Raw genomic sequence first — 26,022 nt, forward strand, 5'->3', positions numbered from 1 at the left:
ATGTGCCACCACGTAGACTGAGAACCCAGCCTGCGTTTTAGAATGCCACCAGAGTGCTTTCGAAGAGCTTCCTTCACCAGAAGCACGGAGCGCCTCCTACACGGCTGTAAGCAGGTGCAGTCTTTATCAAAAGTTTTCAGTGGAGCTTCTTTAACTTTGATGGAAGTTATGACCATTCGATGGAGCAGGACCAAAAACACTGGGAATGTAATACAAGCCACACGGTTTGGCGAACCCCTTGGGCTGTAAACTTTTGACAAAGACTGTGCATGCAGCAACACGTGCCGGTTTCTTCCGTGACCCGCATTGGTTTCAGCATAGGGAACGTAGAGGAGTAATGTCGTAGACGGCAGGAAGTAGGAGACCTATGCAGAATATTTAGCCTAGTTTTTGACGCGCTGAAGCCAACATCGCCAGCTGCAAAGTAGAATGCACAACGATTACTTGTTTTGGTTGGCTTCCCTGCATGATGCGCATGAGCAGGCTATCGTAACATTTTGCTGCATGACAGCATTGTATTGTGGAGATAGGTGCGCCAAAGCGAGTGTGAAGGGACAGCCACTTGAAAAGGGTCATCACATGTTTTGAAGTAAGGGCCCTTCTTCGGACCTTGCATTCTTTCAGCTTCTTTCTCACTGCATTTGATGACCAACGATTTTTGTTCCGTAGCGCACTGTAGACAGCGTGCTCAGAGCTACATCAGATTCAGTCTGCCATAGCCAAGTGGCAAGGGTCGGGACACTTTATTCATTCTTTTTAATATGTCATGCCGTAATGATGATTTTTCTTCTTACCCAGTGCAACTGTTTTGACTATGGCTGTCTGCTGGTCACTGGAAGTTGGCTCAGGCTTTCTGGGAAACATTGATTGTGTTAAGCACACCAAATGAACTGCCACAGGGTCAAACCATAGGACCACAATGAGAAAAATAAATCTTTACCGCGCACATCACCTGAGAAGCCCACAGAGGAACTCAAATGACTTTCGCAGCTCTCACAGTCGTAATAGTATACGTTGTTCTCAGCTTTCAGCGGAGATCGATACGCCAGCATGAAAGGTTTGTCGTGCAGAAGACGATGAATCGTCCAAAGATAAGTACCACGTGGGCTTTTCTTTATAGAGGCGGAAAAATTATTTATTTATTTATTTGGCTGCTATCAGGGTCGTTGAGGCATTACAGATAGGAGTGGTAACTAATTATATAAAATCCAAAATAAGGAGATTTGTTAACATAGGTGATGAAGCAGCGCAGATTTGAATGCTTCGGATTCAGAAAAGGAGACGTTGCAGGCGGGCAGGTGATTCCAGTCTGAGCTGGTCTTAGGGAGGAAAAAGTAGAAATACTGGTTAGTCCTGCAATTTTGAACATTAACTTTGGAACGATGATCAATGCAGGATGATACGTAACTCGAAGCAGTGAAAAGACTTAGTTTCAAGGATTCATTTCTGTAAAATATTTTGTGGAATGTGGAAAGTCTACAAAAATGACGCCGCGCAGAAAAAACTGGGAAATCTAGAGTTCTTTTCATGAGTGTGACACTAGATGAACGGGCGTAGCTATTCAAAATAAAACAAGCTAAACGGTTCTGGACAGATTCTAAGATATTAATAAGAGACGATGTTAGTATCCGATACGGAAGACGTGTATTCCATCATACTACAAATGACAGTTTTGTACAGAAGTAGTTTTAAAGCAACCGGAGCAAGTGAAAAGTTACTACGAAGGAAGCCAATCATCGATTAGCATTGTTACTTACATGCTCGATATGCGTTTCCATGAGAGGTCACTGCTGATGTATACGCCAAGATACTTATGTACCGAAACAAAGTCTAGCGGAAAGCCATTAAGAATGTAAGGATGTGGGTTAGCCTTGTTAGCAAGTCGTGTTACTCTCATTGCTTTACATTTGGATATGTTAAGTTTCATTAGCCAAGTTTTACGCTATGCAGAAATGTTAATGTTGTGCTGCAGAACAACAATATCAGATGGATTAGAAATTTTCCCGTATACAACAGTCATCAGCGAAAAGCTGGATAGATGCTGTTACAAGATCAGGAAGGTTAATAATATAGATTAGAAAAAGGAGAGCTCCTAGTACAGCTCCTTGAGGAACGCCCCATATTACTGGAGAAAGATTGGAGTTATGGTCATCTATCACATATTTGGTGCTACCCCCTAAAAAACATTCAATCCATTTTACATTTCATTATGTTGAGTTTACTGAGTTTTAGGAGTAGAAGACGATGAAACGCGGGTGTCAACGGCCTTAGCGAAATCTATGAAAATGCAATCAACGACCGAGGAGTGATCCAAAGCAGCAAAAAAGTCATTAGTAGGAAGAGGTTTTGCATAGGAAAATTCCAGGTAATTCGGTCTGCCGGCCTTGTCCCTGGAGCGGAAGACTGCAGCTAAGGCGGCCGGTCTTTCCCGGCTTCTTCACCGCCCTCCGGTCCTCTGCAGCCCTGCCCGGCAGTTGGGGATGGAGACGGCGCCCTGCCTACCGGCCAGGTCCCCGGCCTCGCATCGCAGTGGAGCTCGCGCCGAGCACTCGCAGCCATACGCAGAACCCGTGTCCACGTGGTGAGGGTTGTAGTGTCCCTTGGTGGCGACGCAGTCAGACGAGCCGGCCATTAGCGGTACTGAGTGCAGATGCCAGTTGTGGTCCGTGCTGCCGTTGCGCCCATCCTGCCAGCATAAGCCCAAGTCCACGTACGCGTCGCCCAGGGGGTCCTCCGCTGGGCGCGCAAAAGCGTGTGAATTTTTAAATTTCAAGTCGCTGCCTTCTGAAAGCGGACAGTATTCTTCGAATATGCCTATATTGTAGCGAACACATGCAAACTATAGGGCGCCTCAGTGCAAGGCAGCCGACGTTGGACCTGAGGCAACCTAGGACAGTTACGGAGAGACCAAATTGGGCCATGCTGGTAAATGAGATCGTCGGAAATGGACAAATGTAGAAGCTGATAAGTATGGAAACCTATAAAATGGTTATATTACATATCCGGTACCCTGCAGGTGACGTACGTAAACCGTTGTGCTGCTCACGAAGAGCGACAGTTCGTAAGGATTTTAGGTGCCACAGACAGTTTTGTGCTCCTTAATGCTGAGCGTTGTGATGCACGTACGATGCCCTCATGACTTCCATTTTCCATTTCATTTGGTCGGATGGCAGCATGAAACAGCTATCACCTACAGCCAGGGAAATACGTATAAATAAACTGTTCAAGCAGTAAACGACACGCGTTTGAACCACAGTCGTCACTGATCAACGGCTCGAACACTGTTCAGCGAAGCGGAATAATAAACGGAAGCATGGTAACAAAACAGCTCAAATGACAAAAAAAGGCGTGGGTAAACGCAACGCTGATCTTCAACCGTATTTAATTATGCAGATTTCCGAAAACATTGTTCTTACTCCTCTCCCACAACTAAGCCTTCTTCTTGCCAGCTTCAGTTGGTAAATGCATGCTTACTTCGCTGACTCAGCGTCAATCTCACTCATTCACCCACGTGCTCATTCACCCACGTACTCATCCACTCACTATCACTTGCTTACCGCCAGCACGAAATACCCGGGAAACGTGGTCAGGTCAGCCGATTTGCATACGGACTACAACATCAGCCGCCATGCATGCTGCCGGGAACGGGCACCGTCACGGGGCACCCCGCCGCTCCTAATGTCGGACAAATGTCGGATGGCCGTTTCTGTTTCTTTTTTAAAGAAAGGGCGACTTTATGCGACTGTAAATAAAATAGTAGATATGCCGGTAACTTAACGCTCCAGCAGTGGTATTCCATTTAAAAAATCCTCAGCCCGGAGCTGCGCGCAGGTCAGGAATGATCGCATCGGGGGACAAGCACTGCCTATAGGTGGGGAAGAGCTTTAATACAGCTGCTCTGTCCAGGGCAGGCTGAGGGGAGCACGAGTGGGTCCGGCCGTATCTCGAAGCGCCGAGAGCATCGATGTCCTCATTGCAGTGAAGCAGGTCATCTCCTCTGCAGGCGCGCTTCGGCGTGCCACAAGCAGTGCCACAGATTCATTTGTTATTTTTTATTTCTTGCTGGGATTTTTATGGTTACATGCTATGGCATATCAAGCATCGAATTCGCTTAACGGTCCCGGGTCGTAGCCTTATTGGTTTGCGGTGGAATTTTCACCGGGAATTCCCGCATAGCACCTCGAATCTTTGAATTAACAGGGCTGCATGGTGCAGGCCGCCGCTTCGATTTATCCGGTCAAGTAAATTTGTCTTGGTAATTACGGAATCGCGGACGTTCTTCGAATTAACGTGGTCTCGCAGATATATGCATGTTAAATTTCAATTTATAAACGTAGCTGAAAGTCAGCGCTGAGTGTCCACTATGCGCCTGTGTCACCTGCGCTGTTTTGTTGGCGTTAAAACTAATTATCCCGCACCCTTGTAAACGGAAGTATAGCAATGGCATGTACTTTAAATTGACGTGCTCCTTACGCTCTTGTTGCCTGCCTATGAAGCATTCGAGGTGCGACTTGTCGGAGCAAACCCCGCTACAACGCTCACTCAAGGGTCGCAATTTCGAAGGGCAATGCATTGTTTTCAACCCTTCGCACCACCTTCTGCAAGGTGGTTTTACCGAATGATACACTTATGCTAGGAGAAGCCTACCTTAGACGCACGCGAACCATGTGAAGCAAAACCAAGAGCCGTATTTTTATCTGCTAGCACAAACACCTCCGATCTCAAGCTTCGCAGAGTCTTTCTGTCCGAAGCTAGTCGCCGTGAAATAAAGTTACGACCACGGTTAAGTTTCTAACCCACAGCGGCGCTAACAGATCAGCGTCGCCACAGCGCTGCCGAACAATTCTCGCGCGCTATGCTTTACATGTCGGCATCTTCATCAACTTCCGTGCGCAATTAATGGACCTATCGTACTGCGCTCCTAAGATCCCGAAATTTTGTAGTGTATTAAGGTTTCCAGTCGCCGATTTCGCCGTTCTTTGTATTGTCACGTGTTGGTGACGATGCCGAAACCAGCAAACGCGTAGGACTGATTAACTCGTTATCGGACTGAGTTGCCCCCGCAAAATAACTAAGCAATTTAGCGGTGGTGATAACAGCGTCGGTCGTCGATCACAGAATGCCCGCAGAATTCGTCGGCGCTCAATTTAAAGTCGGTGAAGAACAATCTATAGCTAGCCGACCGAATGAACCTGGAAAAGTATGGAATGATACGGAAACAGTTGCCCTTCGCTGCGGCCGCTCGTGAAATATCTGGACGCATCTCGTGGTACAAAGTAATAAAACCGCGTCCGGCGACAACGAGATCGTCGTTTCGGCGCGCGACTACCGCGCCAAGTGGGCGAAGCGGCGTTACTGGGAATAGCTAGCGCCGGCACCGGCGCTGCCTCTGACACTGGAGGCGGCGCGCGTGCACACGTGCTGTTCTGTCCAGCTGGGGCGCAGCGGAGTCTCTGCACGGGTGGTTTGGTATGCCGCTTACACAACGGTGTAGAAGCGGATTTTTCGCAATGGCAGAAACGGCCCAAAGAAAACAGCGGCGCCCGGCACGCGCGCTCTCTTAGTGAACGCGTTTGTACGAAAAGATAAAAAGATTTGGTTTGGTTTGGTTTGTAGGGTTTGACGTCCCAAAGCGACTCAGGCTATGAGAGACGCCGTAGTGGAGGACTCTGGAAATTTTGACCACCTGGGGTTCTTTTACATGCACTGCCATCGCACAGCACACGAGCGCTTTGATTTTCGCCTACATCGAAAAGTGGCCGCCGAGGCCGGGATTTGATCCCGCGTCCTTGGGAACAGTAGTCGAGCGCCGTAACCACTGCGCCACCCCGGCGGGGCATGATTAAGTAGGTATCCGTTCAAAAATGGTGGTCTCCTTGCCAGCTATGAAAGGTGAGATGAGAGGTGAACAGGCTAACGGTTCGTTCAGACAGTGGAAGCTGCCCATTAAATTAAAAATGAATTGTTGCTAGCCGGAAGCATCATTACATTTATAGCATGAATGTTTTTCTAATTCGCGGGCGAAGAGGTCGAAACCATGGCTATTGCCCCACATGGTGCATGCGTTTACTTCGTAATAATTTAAATGATGCCCACCGCAGCTTCGTTTTAAAATTAGCGTAAGTTCCAGCTTTGCAAGGGCAGAAAGAAAAAAAACAAAAACTCACTTTTCATGGGATGACCGTGCCTGCTATAATAAGTAAATGTTGGTTGGTTGGTTGGTTGGTTTGTGGGGTTTAACGTCCCAAAGCGACTCAGGCTATGAGAGACGCCGTAGTGGAGGACTCCGGAAATTTCGACTACCTGGAGTTCTTTAACGTGCACTGACATCGTACAGCACACGGGCACTGTGCTTTTCGCCTCCATCGAAAAGCGGCCGCCGAGGCCAGGATTCGATCCCGCGTCCTTGGGAACAGTAGTCCAGTGCCGTAACCACTGCGCCACCCCGGCGGGGCAGTAAGCAAATGTGAGCTAGCATTGACTTTTATCGCTTTCTTAAAGGTGCTATTAGCTTGACTTTCCTCAGCAAATGGCATCCCTGTCCAATCCTCAGAGAGCGGATACAAAGAAACATAAAGCGCTAAAATTTGTTATAAATTTTCTTAACATCGTTGCGCATGTGTTTGCGCTCTCTATTTACGGGTGCATCGCATACTCTGGTTTAGCCTCATCGGCACCGAACACTGCGTTTTCACAACCAGTTGTGCGCCAGTATAGCCCATATTCTCACAAAATTCAACTCCGAACACGTCGTAAGAACCGAAATAGACGAGACAAGCTTCAGAGCTAGCTTTCTAGTCTAGCTTCGAATCTATTGCCTACATTTCCAGAGCCTATGCGTTCCGCTGCCTCATGAACAATTCAGTGGGGAATATTCCAAAGAGTGGAGAACGCGTGTCTATCACCTACTAAGGTTTTTCAGTTGACAGATATCCCTGCTGCAAAAAAAATGTCTCCAGCACGCAGTTAACTTTAACAGCGCAGGTGTTGTCTTCTTCCTTGTCCTTTGTCTCCGCGCTGTTATTCCTTAAAAATATGTACCAACTAGCTCAACTTTCTGTGTTATTGAACTTTCATCCCAAAGAGACAACGTTTACATTGATTTCAAGGATGTCATATGAAAACAAATAAAACGTGATCTTCATATTCGATAGCGCAGAACATTGATCGAGTGCGCCACTGAGTGCGCCAAAAATTAATTTTCGATCCATGAGAAAAGAAAAGCAAACTGCCCGTGCGCTGCGCGACGTCAATGCACGTTAAAAAAGCCTAGGTGGTCGAAATTTCTGCTGTCCTCCATTACGCCGTTTCGCATAGCCTAAGTCACTTTGGCACATTAAAGCCCATAAACCAAACCAACCAACCAAAAATTAGGGGAAAATTAAGCTTCGCTGTTAAAGGTACGACGCCATAGCGTTTCGCACACACACGGAGGGTGTTTTACTTTTTATCTTTTCAGTTTTTATATTTATTTGTTTATTTTATGTTTACTGTTAATTTTATACACCGATACTTAGCACCCGCACGCACTGGGTTTCTATTCTGAGCAGTTTGACACCTTTGAATGCATTTTTTTATCTAATGCTTCAGAGAGTACACATTGTCAACGAACTTTTCCACCTTATTCAAGTTCGAATTACGAAAAATGAAAGTCAAGCAAGCAGATTTTCCTCAAGCCGCGCCGCTGACGGTACTCTGCGACGCGCCGCAAATGCAGCGCGGGAGCTGCAACACGAGAGCTCTGCACGTGCTCGGAAAAGAGCGGGAGTGCGGCAGTGCAAGGAGTTCATTCATTCTAAACCTTTGTTTATGAGGATGACCTGAGGCCTAGAGTTCTGGCCTGCTAGTTCAGTAGGTTAGAGCGTTGTGCTAATAACGCCGTGCAAGGAGAACGCGCAAATTCCCAGTTTGTGTTTTTCTCATTGATGGCACTTCCCGTCAGGAGCAGATAGCCAGCAGATAGCAGACTTTAGTTAAGTATTGCGGAGACGAAGGGGACGCCCTAGGCTTCAGTTTTAGTGCAGTTAAGACGCGTCTGATTATTTTCAACGGCTCAACTGATCAGAGTCTTAAAATACAAGGCCACGAAATACCCAAAGTGGCAGAATATAAATATTTCGGGGTATGGGTAAACGAAGGATTGGCATACATTGAAGAGCATGAGCAACCACTTAGGGCAAAAGGGCGAATAAATGCCGGGATACTGAAGCATAGGGCATTGTGGCAATACAACAGGTATCAGGTGTTGAGGGGTATTTGGAAAGTAATTAGGTTGCCCGGGCTTACTTTCTGAAATGCAGTTTTGCGCCTAGAAGCAGAGATACAGTCGATATTAGAAATAAATCACAGCCGTCGGACGATTAGCACTGGGTGCCCGCGGCAAAACCACAAATGAGGCAGTACAAGGAAATATGGGCTGGGCATCTTTCGAAGTACGGGGAGCTCAGAGTAAAATATTGTATGAAGAACGCCTGAGGAAATTGAACAGTAGCAGGTGGGCAGCTAAAGTATTTAAATACCTATATCTAAAAAGCGTTAACTCACAATGGAGGAAAAGAACTAGGAAACTAACCACTAAGTATGCTGGTCACAAAGACGAAGAAATAAAGAGCGTTAAGCAACAGGTGAAAAACACAGAGGTAAAAATTGGATAAATTTTATGGAAAAGAAACAGAGTGTGGAGCTATACCGAAAGTGGAAAGGCAGTGCCCTACTTTTTTGCCTTAGAAAACGCAGCTATAAAGAAATTTACCCATGAAGATGACACATGTGCAGTATGTGGTAAATCCACAGAAACAATTATCCATCTTATACTCGAATATGATGGTAGCCATCCGGAAGTATGCAGGCGCAGTCACTCTTCCTGAGGCCCTGGGGTTTAGAGATACCAGTGGCCGGGTGAATGAGCCTGCGGTGGAGGCTAGCAAGACGATTGAAAGATTGGTGGCTTAAAAGCAGAAAAGTAACATAATGTTAGTAATGTAGAAACAAAATATCAATAAATAGAATGATGTTATAGTTAACTGATCTAAAACAATAATAAATATCTATAGAAAAAAAAACGGGCATGATAGCAACTGCTACCACCCCGTTTAATAGGGGACGCTCCTATATTCCGTCCGTCCGTCCGTCCGTGTGTCCATCCATCCATTCATCCGTTCATCCAGCAGTGCCGCCGCGCGTTGCTTTGGGAGCGTCACAGTTATAAGGCCGCGTGTTGGCGGCTGCTGAAAACAACAAATACAGATTTCAATGGTTCTCGACAGTATGAAGTCTCTGACCCCGAGACGCCGAGGCTTGAACAGAAACCGAAGTGAAAACCGCCGTGATAGAGCATCTAATTTGTAACTGCCTGACAACGTACGCTAAGTCGTTATTTTACTAACCATTCATTTCCTGATTTACTATTTTGCCCGTCTACTATTGGTAGTTTTAGCTCTCGACGTTATGCTAAACAAACAGTCTCAGTGTCTAGGAGGTGTTGCCTCAACTGCCGGACCGAAATCGAAGGTGAGGCTGGCCAATGGCAAAGAGGAAAAAAAAACCAAACTTGGAGTTCGCTCAACCTTCACTTTAGGAGTGACACGCGACAGCGTCTTGTCCTTTTCCTCTTTTATTGTACGCCACTGCAGTTGCCGCTACGTCACACACTAGGTAGACGCTTGGGCGTGTTGATTAGACATTATCTGTGCAACGCATACGACGAGGACGTGTTTCTGTCTCCCCTCTCGTCCTCTTTGTATGCGCTGCACCGATAACGTCACTCATGTCACAACACATTATCCAAATCCTCCGCTAGCACGCTTGGTCCAACGAGCCTTTGTAGCCTATGTGTAACGTGTGTTCGTACGCAGGATGGCTTAGGCTCGACCCTAAACACCGAAAACTGCATTAAATTGTTTTATAGAATTATGTACCCACATTACAGCAAACTCCTGGAGTGTAACTCCATTTGTTGACTTCATTTTCAGGATCATCATTTCTGCAGTGCCGTCCGCCGCCGGATTTATTGCATCACTTCTTCGCAAAGTATGGATCCAGGGAAACCAGTATGGCAGAAAAGGACGGCATCGGGCGAGGAGGTTGTCGAAACGGCTCCTCTCTGGACTGTTGCAAACCGGTTCTGCTGCCGCCTCCACCGTGTTGACGAAGGCCGCAGCAGAACCGGTTTGCAACAGTCCAGAGAGGAGGTGTTTCGACAACCTCCTCGCCCGATGCAAAGGTCAAGTGGTGTGTTACCCTGGTCTGCGCGCGTGATGGTGACAGAGCCCCTGAGCGTCCCCTCGAAGGTGGCGCGTGCTCGAATCGGAGGCCGCGGAGAGACCGGCAGCACGTTGGCGCACACCAGTGGTCGGCCGTCCGAGCCGCGTACGAGAAGCATGCGGCCGACGACGCTCTCGTGCCCCGACAAGGGCAGCGTCGGGTCGAGCAGGTGCCGGTACACGGCGCGGTGGCCGGCCACCGGGCCGTACTTGCCGCTCAGGTCGCCCACGGGAAACTGGTCGGCGGTGCCTTGGCCTTCTGGTGGACTGGCCGACCGGTCGACCTGCCATAGGAAGAAGGTAGGCAGGTATGGTGGCTAAAGCGCCGGGCCTGTACTGGTATCGTTGATTACAACTGTCGGTGTTTAGTTGCCATGATACGCAGGAAAAAGAATGCCGCTGTTTGTCTGCACCATAGTACCGTTATTTACGCCGACACAACACAGCCGACCTTTCTAAACCTCGTTTCCTCTGCTCTAGCATTAGCTGCACGCTGATACAATTTAGCCCTTTTAGTCCCGAATTTAAACGTGTTCTAGCGCATATACGTCTTTGCCAACTTGGCTAAATCACATACAATTTTTCATAGCTTTTATGATCTCAGCAGTTTGGCCTCTGCGTGCACTCAACTGTTTGCACTGTGTAGGTAGGTCCGGGATTTTCCGACCGTACTAAGTTAATACTTGATTTATATTACTGAAGGCTTGGCCATCGCAGTACGCAACTTCATTTTTTACGATACGCAAGCAATAATTTTAAATAAGCAACAAAACCATGGAGGAAGGAAACAACTTAGGAGAGGCTCTTGCCATTCCCAATGCATTGGAGGAAGTGTGGCGGGAGTGACGTCAAAATTTAGGGTTAGCCAAGTCGGGCCATTAGCAACGGCGACGCGTTGCTATGAAAACTCGGACCACTGGCAACAGCGTTGCTAAGGGCCCTAGGTACGTGAGAGTCGCGGAGAAAGGGTAAAGGAGGAGGAGAGACATTGCAGCGTCCGGTCGCGGCGCGGCCGCGTCGGCTTAAAAAAAAATGACGTCAGGGCCTCTCCTAAGCTTTTCTTCCTCCATGAACAAAACGAATCAAAATTGAAGCTTCCGCCGTGGCCCGGAGAGCACTGCTTTGCGTGACGTCACATGACGACACAGGCGTGCAGCCGATCCGCACGTACGCGCTGCCGTTCTGTCAGTGTTATCGGGGAGTGACGTGCAGGATCTTCATTCATTTGCAATGATGAAAAAATAAGCGAGCAGTACTCGGCAATGGCATGCATAGCCAATGAGGGCAGGACGAGCCAGCCGTAATCCCCTTATTACTGCCGTATTCAGCTGCCGTATTACTGCCGTATTACAGCCATATTACTGCCGTATTCAGCATTGGCTAGAATATTTAAGCTGTTTATGCAGCCACAGACCCTGATGCAAGTGGCCGGCATATATGAGGGCGACCGATCGTTATAGACTAGTCCTAATTCCCATTCTTGCCTCGATATACCGACACAAAACGCCGCCTCGCCGCGAGTCAGGTTATTGTTCCACAGCCGCAATTCCCCTGTCACATGGGAAATTAATTTCATAATGACATTTGCTCAATTTCATGTCATTTCTTCTACGCGTTGCTACACGACCTAACGCCTTTTGTGCAAATAATGACAATTGCGGTGGATAAAAATTGGCTCAATACAAATTTTGGTGCGCCTTCAATATATATTGCTAAAATGAGTGCGATATGAACGAAAGCAGTATTCGAATTCAAATTCATGTACTTCCTGCCTTGTAACCAATTCCTGCTGATCATGACAATCCATTACGAAGTTCAGCGACTGTGTCGGCACTTGTTTACGGAAGGGTACAGAAGGTGCGCGCGTCCTCGCCCGGGTGCAAAAAGCGCACGGACTGGCCAGCTTCCACTACGTGCACTTTGCACACTAAAGCAAGTTTCAAGAGCAACGCATAAAATAGGCAGTGGGTAGTGTACTTCGCGACGGCCGATTTATACTACAATCTTTTAATATCGCCCGACAGCGCAGCATGCTGCCCCGTCCCGTCTTCGCAGGATCTTAATGTTAAGTGTACGTTGAAAAATGCCTGACTCCAGCCACATCAAGAAAGTGGACGACACAAGCGCAACGCTTGCCGCACCGGATGCTGCGAGCTTAGCGCAACGGTGCTGCACGCGAGATAACGGCTGACGACGGCGCCACGCCCTGGTCGCCACCATACCTAAACTGCTTTACATCGAAGCTGCAGCGAACGATGCTTTGGAATTGATCAGCGTTATAGTAAATGGTCTATTGATGTCAATCCGATTGTCTCACAATAAGCGGAAGATGTAATTTTGGCGAAACCTTTCAGATTCTGGTATTTATTTAGAGCCCGAGGAAGTTGCATGCGAACTCAATGATTACTTTTGTAGTGTGGACGAATCATGTGAACATGTGGACGAATCAACCACATGTTCACCTAGCTAAGTCCTCGTACTACAAACCTCATGCCTAGCATTACAATAAACACAGGAGGTGTCCTTAAAGCGATTGAACGGTTGCCATCGTCCTGCAGCCCGGGGCCTGATAATATCACTGCTAAGCTGCTAAAGATTACAAAACTCAATTCAGCACAAATTCTTGCTTGCATTTTTCAGCAATCGCTTGATGAAGCACACGTTCCAGATGACTGGAAAATTGCCTACGTAGTTCCCGTGTATAAGACAGGTGATAGGAATAGTAAAACTAATTATAGGCCCATATCGCTTACATCTATAGCGTGCAAATTACTTGAGCAAATGCTATCTTCCCAAATGATAAATTTTCTCATCAGTGAGGACATACTTTTTGCTAACCAGCATGGTTTTCAGCGTGGGCGGTCGTGTGAAACCCAGCTCTTTGAGCCAGCTACAGACATCCACTACAGTTTACACAATTTAGAACAGATAGATGCCATATTTATTGATTTCGAAAAAGCCTTTGATCGCGTAGCACATAAACGATTATTACTTAAAATGAGGCACATCAACATTAATAGCACAGTGGTTAATTGGGTTGAGGAATATTTAAGCAATAGGCGACAGGCCGTTAAAATAGAGATGCCCTATCTTCATTTCAGGTAATAAAATCCGGTGTACCCCAGCGTTCCGTCTTAGGGCCCACATTATTCCTGATCTACATAAATGATATCTCTCTCAACATTACTTCTTCGCTCAGATTGTTTGCAGATGATTGCGTTATTTATCGCTCTGTGACTAACCTCACCGAATGTTTACAACTAGAAAATAACCTACAACGCCTGATGAAATGGTGCTCTGAATGGCAGATGACTATTAATATTAAAGAAACTAAACTTGTTCGTTTCACAACACGTAATCAAGCAATTTACTACACTTATACGATTGATAACCTAGCCATTGAGAACACACCCAGTCACAAGTACTTAGGAATATACCTGCCAGCCAACCTCTCTTGGAACACGCACATTGACTACATATTAGGGAACTCTTACAAAACCCTGGGTTTCATGCGACGGTCATTACGTCATTGCAACAAATACACTAAACTTCTTGTTTATAACACAATCATACGGCCGAAACTCGAATATGCCTCGATTATCTGGAATCCTCATCAATCATACCTAATAGCTAAACTTGAATCTCTGCAAAACAAAGCTGCGCGTTTTATTGCATGCAATTATTCCTCGTATTCTAGCATTTCTTTAATTAAGCGAGAGTTAGGTCTCCGGCTTTTAGAGATTAGGCGAAAAATTAATCGCCTAATATTTTTCCACAAGCTTTACTATAACCCTTCAAATTACAGCATCGAGAAAATAAAACCGGCCACTCAAATCTTTCCTCGCCGCCACCATGATCACAAAGTGGAACCTTCTTTTGCGCGAACAAATTTGTTATATTCATTCCTTCATCTCTCAATTAGTGAATGGAACGATCTAAATAAAAATATTGTTTGCCTCACGAACCATGAAAAATTTAGAGAAGCCTTGGAAACGATGTTCCCTGCTTAGTCGGAAATGCTTAATAAATTGAGAACTGCGCCTGTTTTAAAGTTTTTACGCTCGTTTATTTTTGTTTTTCTCTGATTTGTGCTCGTGTTGCCATTGATCTACGTATGCAATATTGTTTGTAATTGTTTGTTAGTTCTGTATATAACTTTTTCTCATTTTTTGTTGTTAACATGTGATGACACTATGAAACGTTTTAACAATGTTATTATGACTTCTCCCCCCCCCCCCCCCCCTATGTAATGCCCACTTCGGCCTTTAGGGTAATAAAATGAAATGAAATGAAAATGAAATTTCCCTGCAAACCATCACAGACTCTCTTCCCCCTCCCTTAAAGAAGCGCGATAGCTTGCCACAGCGCAATCAAATTCAGTGGAATTGTCGCAATCTTAATACTAACCACACTCCATTACCAGTATCTTCCTACTCTCCCCTCTCTGCCTCACTTCCTTCTCCTCTAGGAAACTTGCTGCTCCGCTAACGTTCCTAGCTACCGGGCATTTCACTCTATAGCTACTAACTCCCTAGCTTCTATCTGCGTTCGCCGTGATAGCAGCCCCTAACATTCCTTCATCGCTCCAATCCTACCTGGTGGGCACCTCCTACTATCTTCCTCAGGCTCACCTTAGCCTGGCACTGTTGTCCGTGTGAAAAATACTACATAGGGCAGACTGGCCGTTGTATTGAACGTCCGCCGCTTTGAACATAGAAATTCTTTAACCCCAACAGCACAAGACAATTTGCCTAAACATTGCACGAAATGTAAATACCACCCTATGGCTGACCTCAGTGGTCAGCCACAGCTGATATCCTTCTTACTGACCACTACATTATCTATCTCCGTCCCTCTTCGGATGCCCACCCGCAAGCAGCGCGTTGGCATGCCTTTCACTGTCTCCTCTCCTCTGCCTCCTTCACGTCCTATCTGCGATGAGGCGAAAGCCTCTATCGCGCGGTGGTCTGAAGCCCTCCACTACGGCACCTCTTTCTCCCTGTTTTCACTCCCACATTAGCGATGACACGCTAACAGTCAACATATACAGCCCCGCTTTAACCGAGCCGTATGAACGTGTCTGCGCGGTCTAGGGATAACGGGAATGCAAGGGTTTTACCAGGCTGATTGTCAATCATTCATCACCCTCCCATATGAAAGGAGAGGCTCCAGTTGGCAGATCCTGCCAAACGTAACGTCAGGAAGCCCTACGTCCCGTTAGTGCTCGGCATGTAAGCTACCGCCTCCCACGACTTCTTCCTCTTCTTCTTCTTCTCCTTCTTCCAGACTTTGGATGCAACTGACGGACGGTCACCGCAAGTATAAGCGCTATAGGCTTTCGCCTTAAAATTTCTGTGGTTTAGCTCTGGTTAAACCTGAAAGGAAGCGCTGCGGAAGCTTCATTGCACAGATACGCCTGTGGGCGATCGAGGTTGTGATTAAACACACGGTTAAGCACTGCATCAAATCGTAGTTTCGTCTTGATTTATGCCAATGAATACGCTGCGATGGTCCGTGAAGTAGTCAGACTTGGTTTCGATGTTGTTTATCTGCATTGCCGAGTTGATGGTTTTGTGTAGGATAACCAAGTCTAAACTGGAGCCCGATCGGGTTGTCGCCTTTGGTTGGCATTGGTGCAAATCCAAGTCAAACCTTTTTTCTTGACACGAAAGGTGTTTCACGCTTTGGGTCTTTGGGGTGGTCACGTGCACAGCGACCACGAGTTCCTTCTCTTGATGACTTTTTGGGGAAATGAAGGCGCAGTGTGCTTCGGGTGAACACCACAAAATCGTGGACAAACACTTAATTACGTTAAGGTCACTTGAACCCCGCCGGGGTGGCGCGGTGGTTTCGGCACTCGACTACTGTTCCCAAGGTTGCGGGATTGAATCCCGGCCTCGGCGGCAGCTTTTCAATGGAGGTGAAAAGCAAGACGCCCGTGTGCTGTGCGATATCAGTGCACGTTAAAGAACTCCAGACAGTCGAAATTTCCGGAGTCCTCCACTACGGCGTCTCTCATAGCCTGAGTTGCTTTGGGATGTTAAACCCCACAAACCAACCAACTAAGGTCACTTGAAGGTCAAATTTAGTGCCACGCGAAGACCGCGGCTCTACCTGGCGTATTGAACATTTAGCTTCAATTGTAAATTAGTTTATAAGAAAGTTAAAACGCTGTATCTGGCAAGTTCACTTGAAAGTGAAAACCGGCGCTACGCTAAAGGCTCGAACTACCTGCCGTAGTGAAGCTTAAGCTTCAAAAAAATCTTCCGGCCCGGCGCGACCCGCGCCCATGCAGTGCTCTATATGAGCGCCTCTGCCAGTTGTTTCAATGTCGCACGACCATTCACTGCTCAGCACCAAAGCAAAATGGCAGTCAAGAGTGGGAGCCTTGCGCCGCTTGTAGCAACGTTATTTTTTCAAAAGAGACAGTCGGTATACGTAGTCTTTGTCAAAAATATGCGGCCCAAGGGCTTCGCTTCTAAACCCTGTAACGAGGTTCCTGAAAGCAATACTAGAACATATCGATAAGCTAGAGAAGAGTGAGGACTAGATTTGTCTTCTATTTTGATTTTGAACGCTAGATATGCATGCTAAACGAGCCCCGTTTCTGGGCTAAGCAAAACCCTTGGGCCGTAAAAATTTGATAAATGCTGTACATCGCGTTCCTTCGTCATACCTTGGCCGGGTTGTAGGGCTCAACTGGTCCTGGGCAGACCGTGTCCGCGCTGCCTATGGAGATGGAGCCGATGAGAAGTTCCGAGGCCACGTATTCTAGGTTCTCCAACTGCAGGATGGACAGTGTCGGCTCAAACAGCGATGGTTGGTGGAAGATGACCTTGCCGAGGCGACGGCCCAGGTCGGCTACCGCGTGACGTGGCCTCCATTCGTGCAGAGCACCCTCGGCCATCGTCTGGCCCGTAGACACATCCACCAACTTCACCGTAAGCTGGTCCATGGCGCTGTCACTGCCGCCGCCTTTGCACGTATCCAGCACTGGCTGGGCGCTCTCGATCACATGGTATGTCCTCGTCCCCACGGTTCCCGGACGCTACGTCAATGACAGGGAATTCGACGGTGGCTCATGCAGGAGCAGGAAATTGAGTTGAGCAGTACATATAAAGTCTAGAACAAACGATAGTTTGTTGAGGTGAGAACTAGAAAGCAAAAGAGAAGGTGTGCTACAGTCAAGCCTGTCAGAGGCTCACCTGGAGCGATGAGACGCCAAGGTATGTTGTTTCATCATTAGTCGCTGCATCAGCCCCGCAAAGTTCACTGCAGATTGCTAATTATACAGTTGCCTAAAAGAATTGGAGCCCACAGCAGGGCAAAAACATCTCCTGGTGATTGTCCTACGCTATCCATGGTCCACCCCATAGAGACTAGGACAACGGACGAAGAACACATCAGGCTGATTAAGTTCACTGGGCTGAGGAATAACTGCAGATTACGCAGTTCTAGCAAATCAGGGATCGCACTTCGCCAACATCTGATGATGGTATCTCTGATTATGATTCTTTTTAAATGCTTTTTGGCATGGTGGAGCAAAAGAAAAAACACAAACTTATCGAAGTGGAGGCAGTAAAGAAACTCCTGCTGGTTTTTTTCATAACCATTGGTCCACCAAATTCTGGCTTCATGATTTTCCCCGTGACGCGCCCTTCGCGAAGACAAAACCAGTTGAAGGTAAGGTACAGCCCAGCAACTTACTTTTCCCATGCTTAGTTGGGACCATGCATCTGGCGGGCTGTAACAGGCTACTACGGGTGGCCTCTCTGGCGGTTCGAGCACGTGTGGGGGTGTCACGTGCGTCAGATTCGGAGCCTGACCTCCGGGAGCGGGCTGTTGAAGAGGTCCAAACTGTGTTGGTTGCTTTCGGTGGACAGACCACCGCACCTGTCGGGCGGAAGCAGATGAATGCGCATTAAGTCGCGGGCACGAAGGTCAGTTACTTCGCTTTAAATGCTATATTTGTAAGGCCCGACAGCTCTACTACATGCAGCCATGAAGCTTTGCAATCATGCGGAAGTCACAGTTGTGAAAAGGGGCGCGTCCGTGTCGTGAGGGAAGGTGAGCTTTAATTGGACGATAGACTGACACTTTCTGTCGTATACACGAGCATATCAGAATAAGTCAACGGCAGTCTCGTTACGTCGGCGACGTAAATCTTTTTTACAAATCACGAGACGGAGTGTCCAAAGCTTCCGAGTTAAATATATCTCCTAGCTGTTCACAAATACTGCCTACCTGCCGTTGTGGCTGCGCAGTATCCACCGTACCATGTGCACCTAGGCACGCGTGTTTATTGCGCTGCATCGGGGGGATGTGAGTGCGCTCACGTATTTGTGACAAGCTTGAGAGATTGCTGTGCAACGTTAGAACATGGAACGCACTATTGGGCGGCGTCTCTTGCAATCTGCATCTCGATGTTTCACGGACTGATCAGCGCGCAGAGGCAAATGTTCTTTTCTCTAGAGGATGCTTGCCTCATGGGACTGTGGTAGAAGGAACTTTTCATTTTATTAAGTGGGACAGCTAAACGGAGCAATTTCGGAGCAGACCCATTGCAAGTTTAATCCCGCCTGCACATGAGCGCCACAACGACGATCCGAATCGATTTGCTTCTGTTAGGACACAGCTACGAGCACAAGGACCTTTGCGTCACGGCGGGTGCCATTGGTCCAGTGCAGCTCGGTGTAGACGCTGCCAAAGCGGGGCCACTGGCGTAGGAACAGTCTGCCGGCCACGGGTGGTCCTTCGAAGAGCGCGGCGTACGTGGTGACCGGGGCGGCCGGCGGCTGCAGGGCGGCGCATGCCTCGCGGCCAGTCTGGACGCTACGCAGCACCAGGGCCCGGCCGGCCCAGTGTCGGGGCGCCACGGGCAGCGAAGCCTTGGTCGCGAGGCGCGTCTCCTGCTCGGAGGCCAGCTGTCCGAACTCGCCGGTCAGGTCCTGGATCCTGCACGCGGCAAACATCCTAATACTTCCACAGCAACAACGGCAGTATTTATTAAGCTGCCCAGCTACAGACCCCGAGCTATCGAGTACATAGTCATGCTTCGTTAATATGAAAACTTTGGTTTCTAAGCGAAACTGTCCATAAGCGAGTCGGTCGTAATAACGAATTGCAAATAAACGATATAAAAAAACGCAACCATTAAGGTCGGATTCTTTGCATTGTGGTGGCCAATGAAGTTGAAAATTAGAATTTTTTTTTTTTATCTACAAGTCCATTACATCGCACCTTGTTATGATCGAAATAATGTGGTACGACTTGGCTTGTCTAGTAATACATGATAATTTAATGGCGTATCATGGATAAATGAATTAACTTCTACAACTATTCACATACAGAAATGATCATTCAGTCGGCTGAAAGCAACTGAATCTAGCTTTCTACTTTGCACAAGCTGTAGAGGGAATTTTCTTCCCCTGCCATTTCTTGAAACCGGAAAATGGCAAGGTGCATTAACTCAGCTACTGCGCAATGTAAAGCATGGAACCACAAAAGAAAATTTTCATCGCTTAAGTAATTTATACTTCTTGAATTGTGTTCTTATACGGAAAATGTCAACAGGCCTTGTAATTAGACAAGAGAATGTTGTACTTTTATTATTCGTAATTCGTAAAAAAATGATAATTGCGTAATTATTTTAACATGAAATATTTTCCATCTTACTCGCCAAAGTGGCTCAGTGGAGATGGCTACTGTGTTAACGGTAGGTCGTGTGATTGAATACCGGCTGCATTTCAATGGAGGCGAAGTGCGAAAATGCCTTTATACCGTGCGATGCTCTTTAATGAACTCGGGATGGTCTAAACTAATCCTGAGCTCCCTATCAAGGGTCACGGCGTACCACGTAGCCCACTTGCCACTTCGAGACGTTATAAAATCCCTATATACATACTAACCGAATAATCTCACAAAAAGAAGAAGGAAAGACAACTGTTCATCTGTGGGATCGAGCTAACGACCTTTTCATGTCGCAAGCGTACCCTCAGGTCGCTTTTATTAGGAAACTGAACGCGACATTCGGAGCTCAAGCTATCGGATACCAACGACGACGTGTGGTGGTATTTTCTTGTGCTTTCTGTAATATTGTGTCCCATGTAAAACGATTGCGCATTTAATTTCCTCGAAGTGCCGTCCCCGTTTGCTTTCCTCGCTTCCGATGGCTGTTAGTTGGCTCCTTTCCAACGTAAATTCTTGTTTTCAACGCGCCCGCATCGTGTGGCCGCGCGCCTGACTCACCGCTCGCCGATCCACTCGTAGTCGCAGGGTGCGGAGGAGTCGTGTCTGGGCGGCAGTCGGTGCACAGCCCAGCGGAACGTTTCTCGGGGCTGGCCTCCCACCAGCGACGCGCGCACCGAGAATCCCGCCCCAGCAGCCAAGGCGGGCTCCACGTCAACGGTGCCGCGCAGACCGGCCGAGTTGAACACCGCCGTCAGCGGCGTGATCACCGCCAAAGCCGCGCCGACGATGGACGCTGCGACGAGCCATGGTCAGCGTTGCTCCTTCCTTTTGACCAGTGACCGTTCTAGCGCACAGTGGCTAGCTCCGTGGGGCGGCCGTGGCACCATTGCGTTCGTTTATGTGCGCCTATAATGCCAGGTCATAATTTCTCGGCGTCGGCGATAAAATCGGCGCTTGATCGGAGCGCGTGCAAGAACCAGCGCCGCAATATGTTGCGTAGAGAGCAGCGTTCAGTGTGATTTGATACACGCGAGATGTGCTATTCTTCACTGTGCTGTGCGAGCCCAGTAATGCAGAACATACTTTGTAAGGTTGTTTATTCGCTTGCTTGCTTGTTTGTTTTAATACGGTGTGACTTATTAATTAAAAGAAAACAAAAGTATAGTGCCCCGGCCCGTACCATGGATGTATATCGGGCTTAAACTAATGGGGGAAAAAATAATAATAAAAGACAGGGGCAGCTCTAACTTAGAAGTTTGCGCAGCAAAATTCAGAATAAAAGAAAATCAATAGAAAAAAATGTGAATGGTAAATTACACTTTTCTTGTCTGTCTTGTATTGACGTTCAATATATGAGTCCTTGCTTCGGGAAGCGACGCAAATATTGCTGTCACTGGAAACATTGTTTTCAACAACGTATAGATATATCACGGCACATTCAACTGTTAAAATCCGGAGGCGCACTATTCTGCCGCCATTAGTGCGTTGCAGGTGATACTGAGTGCAGCTGTACATCATTACCTTCCTTACCATAGTCCTTGGATTTGGGCGACGGTTTCGTGATTACATTATCTAATTAACCTTTTCAGGAGCGGCTTGCCATTTCTGTGAAATCGTTTATTTTTCATCATATCTAGTTTATGGAGGTACGAAAAAAAAAAAACAACAGAAAATTTTCTGTTGCTACGACAGAATTTATGCGCGGTTTTTGACGGGAAACCTGTTGTGACCACAGAACGTCCTCTAGTAACATCAAAAGCTTCTGTAGTTACAACAGAAAAGTGCTACAGAACTACAGACAACACAAATATACTACAGAAAAGCTACAGAACTACAGAAAAATCTGACGTTTTACGACAGAACTACAGAATATTTTGTCGTATTTTTGACACGGTTCTGTAGTTTTTTCGACTAGGAAAGAAAACTGTTTAACTTTCTTTTAGGAACGTAGCGTAAAGAAGACAAGGACAGAATATAAGGGAAACACACCCGAGCGCTTACTCACAACTGATTTTTTTATTGGAAATGCTAACAGAATATATACTGTGCAAGACAAAAAAAAAAAATGTCAAAGACATGAAACAGAAAATGAATTGATAAAATATGTGGAAAAAGCAAATCTGAAAAGATGCACAAAACATTTCAAAAACTACTTGAGAACTGATTCAAGGTAAGTAATCTCTATTTTTGTTAAGTTAATGGATGCTTCGCTAACACACTTGTCGACACTTCGCAACCCATGTGAGAAACGGTGCACGTACGGCAGAACCACTGGCTTCCTTTTGGTGCTGTACAACTTACTTTTTCGTGTCCTTTTCCTTCACCCACAGAAGTTTATCACATCTGCTACTGATTAACGGGAACGGATAACCAGAATTACTCAATCTGTTGGCTTGATCTAGAAAACTTTTACTAATTCTATGCTCGCAAGATTTAATTAGAGCAGAGCTCAAACAAGACGAGACAATTGCATTTTTCACTTACTTTTGAGTGTTCGGAGCTAAAATGAAGTAAATGTTTAGATGATCTAGGGTGGTAACCCCAACATACATGCTTTTTCCCAAAATGAGTAATTCTGGTTATCCGCTCTCGTTAATCAGTAGCAGATGTGATAAACGTCTGCTGTGGGTGAAGGGAAAGGACACGAAAAAGTCTAAGTTGTGCAGCACCAAAAGGAAACCAGTGGTTCTGCCGTATACGTGCACTGTTTCTCGCACATGCGGATACTGCGGAGCTCTGGTGGTTCAGTGAAGCCCATAGCTGCTGATGCGACCGTATGGAAACGTGACATGCATTCCGGATAAACGGGACATTCCAAACAGTTATTCTAACGTAACGTCTTCAAGTTCCTTGTGAAAACTTATCGAAAGTTCTTATTTATCAGTAACGTCGGCTCCTATATGTAAAAATAACATCTGTGCAGACTCACTCACCTCCGGCCAGCAGAAATAAGAGGAGAGACTGTCGACACATGGCGAGACGTTCGTCGCGCCCGCCCGGGTGTCCGACCGGGCAGTGCGCATCCGCGGGGCGCGTTGAAAAACCTGAGCCGGCGATGTCGCTCGAATCTTTGCTGACTACTCAGTGGCACCGTATACACGCGAAACACGATACAGCCGTCCGCGGCGAGCAACGTACAGCGGGGGTTCAGTGTGTGCGCAGCCAGAGGAAGATGCTAGCCTCATGTCTGACGACTGCAATGGAGCGGAAGGCTTTCTCGACCGTCGACAGGATGTATGCGTGCTGTCACCAATGCAGTACCGGAGGCGAGCGTGTGTGCTTCGCTGGTAACCACCGGCATAGTACTGTAAACTGTGAGGATGACCGTGCTATCTTCTATACAATGCTATTAACTATCCGAGTATTGTAAATTCGATAGTATTCAGAAAGTTAACGGGTCACAAATGCTCTCAGAATCCTACACATATATCGCAAGCATTTTCGAGAACACATCGAAAATGCGACATGCAAGTAGGGAAAGCGCTCATGGAGGATGCAGGCATAACACATTCTCTGGCTGTTGGCGTAGGATTTAACACTTACAATTTTGATGATATTGGAGATATTGTAGCAACTTCATAATTAAGCGATTCTTCAAAATAACGTCGACGTCAAAACGCCCGGCCGCGGTGGTTCTCTCTCTCTCTCTCTCTCCTCTCTCTCTCTCTCTCTCTCTCTCTCTCTCTCTCTCTCTCTCTCTCTCTCTCTCTCTCTCTCTCTCTCTCTCTCTCTCTCTCTCTCTCTCTCTCTTTCTCTCTCTCTCTCTCTCTCTATATATATATATATATATATATATATAGACCGTTGGCTGTGCTGAGCCAGAAGACGTGGGTTTCCAGTTTTGTGTGCTAGTTATCCTTGTCGCACTGCATGAAAAAATAATGGGCTTTTCTTTATTTACAAGCGAACATTCGCCGAAACTGGCTTGTTCCTATCAAATGCAAGACCCTTTTCGGCCTTCAGTTATCACCGAAGAGGTACATGTACATATATTTTATGCAAGAACGCAGAGAGGAGGGGAAACTATATGCTTCGATGCTGCTGCAAATATTGGCCGCGTTATAACGCTTGATCGCCTGACATGCTGCTCCTAATGGGATCTGTCGAATGCATCGCGTACCACAGAATGCACAATACAGATCTACAGTTGTTCGTGTCTGACATAGATGAGGATTCATGTAACCGCTTCAGAACGTCAGTGCGTCCTCTTTTTGTTTGTTTGTTTGTTTGTTTTTGCTGTTCCGGCAGGGTAGCGACAAGAAAAGAGAGCAGCAGGGAGAAAGAGCAATTCGGCGTTAAACGCGCCTCGCATTCTAATTTATTCTCCTTTCCCCTACTATCATTAGTGCAGTCTTGCAGCGGCAAGACTTGCAAACCTACGTTTTTACAAGAAAACTGAAATCGGTCGATCAAATGCGATTAACTAAAGCTTCGTGCTTGTTCCCCCAACGCGCCAGCAAAATAAATCCCCACCTCAGGCGGTCTGTTGCCAGCCTCTGAGGCTGTCACACGAAGACTTCACTCGGCACTTTCCTGAAGGTTTCGCCAGCCTGAGAAAATACAGTCTTCAGTAACGGGTTGAAACTTTTGTAGGCTACAGGTGGCGATAGCCCCTACGATCACACGACCGCATTGCTCCTCCGAGCCGACACTCAACTATTAATTAGATGCAAGAGTTAATCATAGATCTGAGACCCGCGGAAGATATACGTCGCCACGCTCACAAAAGTCCACACTCCATTCTATTTAGATCATCGTGCATCAGCATGTAAGGAGTTATTCCATTAAGCGGGTACTGCTTTTCAGAAAGAGGCAGACAGAATGTACTTTATTGGAGAGAAAGGCGGAAAGTTCAGCTTGCAGAGTCTTCATTTGACCTGCTTCTTTGCACTGGGAAAGGAAATGAAAAAGGGCCGTGATGGGTGGCGAAGTGAATAGAAAAGTGGTGAGCATATATATATATATATATATATATATATATATATATATATATATATATATATATATATATATATATATATATATATATATCCACACCATTTAGCCCAATTAACCCAAATAAGCGATAAACAAATTGGGCAGGCAACTTTTCAGCAGTTTCGACAAGACTCTTGTCGGAACGTTGGCTAGCCAACTAAACACTATTGTTCATTTTGTCTTGTGGTTTCAAGAATCCATTCCTGCCTTTCCTCTACCGTGAATCCAAATTTGTAATGTTAATTTGACAGGCAGATTAATGTTTTCGGCCTGTAACACGTGCACCTCTGCGCTTTTGTTGGAGAGGCCAAAAGAAATATTTCATTTTTAACTGGTTGAGCGATGGTGGCGCTACTTATGCGATTAGAATGAATTTAGGACTGTTGGTTTGGTTTGTGGGGTTTAACGTCTCAAATCGACTCAGGCTTTGAGAGACACCGTAGGACTCCGGAAATTTCGACCACCTGTGGTTCTTTAACGTGCACTTACATCGCACAGCACACGGGCGCCTTGCTTGTCGCCTCCATCGAAAAGCGGCCGCCGAGGCCGTGATTCGATCCAGCGTCCTTGGGCACAGTAGTCGAGCGCCAGCGCCGTAACCACTGCGCCACCCTGGCGGGACAATTTAGAACTGTTGATGGTGAGGGGGCTTTGTTGAGTACACCCAGCCGTCTGAGCGCGCGGGCAATGACAGCGGTCTTGTTCGTTGGCTTGGCAGTGATGCTGATGTGAAGGATTTAATACCGGGTTACTTTGGTGGTGCCTATATTAGGAATATTACTGTTTGTGTGTACGTAGAATGGAGGGATGGGGGGGGGGGGGTAATGTGGGAAGATAGAAATAAAGAAACCTAATGCGGGCTGGCAACGTATCCGCTAACTATTCATGCTCGTTCAATTGAATCAATTCTATCTGCACTGCCGCTCAGGTAGCGGCGTCACTCCGTAACAATATTTACGCTTTCATCTTATTCGCCAGTGGGCAGCAACAAGGCACAGCGTCCCACATGGAGCTGCGTAAACGTCAAAATTTTCGACATCGTACGCTGCATGCGCGAAGCCACATTGATTCGCGCCGCCTGTCGTGTCAGCGT

The 26,022-nt window shown here is 46.9% G+C and overlaps 1 protein-coding gene across 1 annotated transcript; it reads right to left on the reverse strand.

Annotated features, from left to right (window-relative positions):
- Nucleotides 1-2,437: 2,437 nt before the first annotated feature.
- On the reverse strand, nucleotides 2,438-22,925 carry LOC146198307 (uncharacterized). The gene is made up of 7 exons (XM_084591885.1): nucleotides 22,886-22,925; nucleotides 20,511-20,745; nucleotides 18,914-19,217; nucleotides 17,970-18,155; nucleotides 16,939-17,310; nucleotides 10,240-10,546; nucleotides 2,438-2,736 (listed from the first exon to the last, which is right to left on the reverse strand). Exons 1-7 carry the CDS (start codon nucleotides 22,923-22,925, stop codon nucleotides 2,438-2,440), a joined length of 1,743 nt encoding a protein of 580 aa, XP_084448011.1.
- Nucleotides 22,926-26,022: the final 3,097 nt, after the last annotated feature.

This window comes from Amblyomma maculatum, chromosome 2 (genome assembly GCF_055883805.1).
Source record: "Amblyomma maculatum isolate TAMU_Amacu chromosome 2, ASM5588380v1, whole genome shotgun sequence".
NCBI lineage: Eukaryota > Metazoa > Arthropoda > Arachnida > Ixodida > Ixodidae > Amblyomma > Amblyomma maculatum.

Coding starts and splice junctions, on each gene's coding strand:
- LOC146198307 (XM_084591885.1), bottom strand. CDS start 22,925: ATGTGTCGACAGTCTCTCCTCTTATTTCTGCTGGCCGGAG. Junction 20,746..22,885: donor CTTATTTCTGCTGGCCGGAG/GTGAGTGAGTCT, acceptor GGCTCGTCGCAG/CGTCCATCGTCGGCGCGGCT. Junction 17,311..17,969: donor CCCAACTAAGCATGGGAAAA/GTAAGTTGCTGG, acceptor TCATTGACGTAG/CGTCCGGGAACCGTGGGGAC.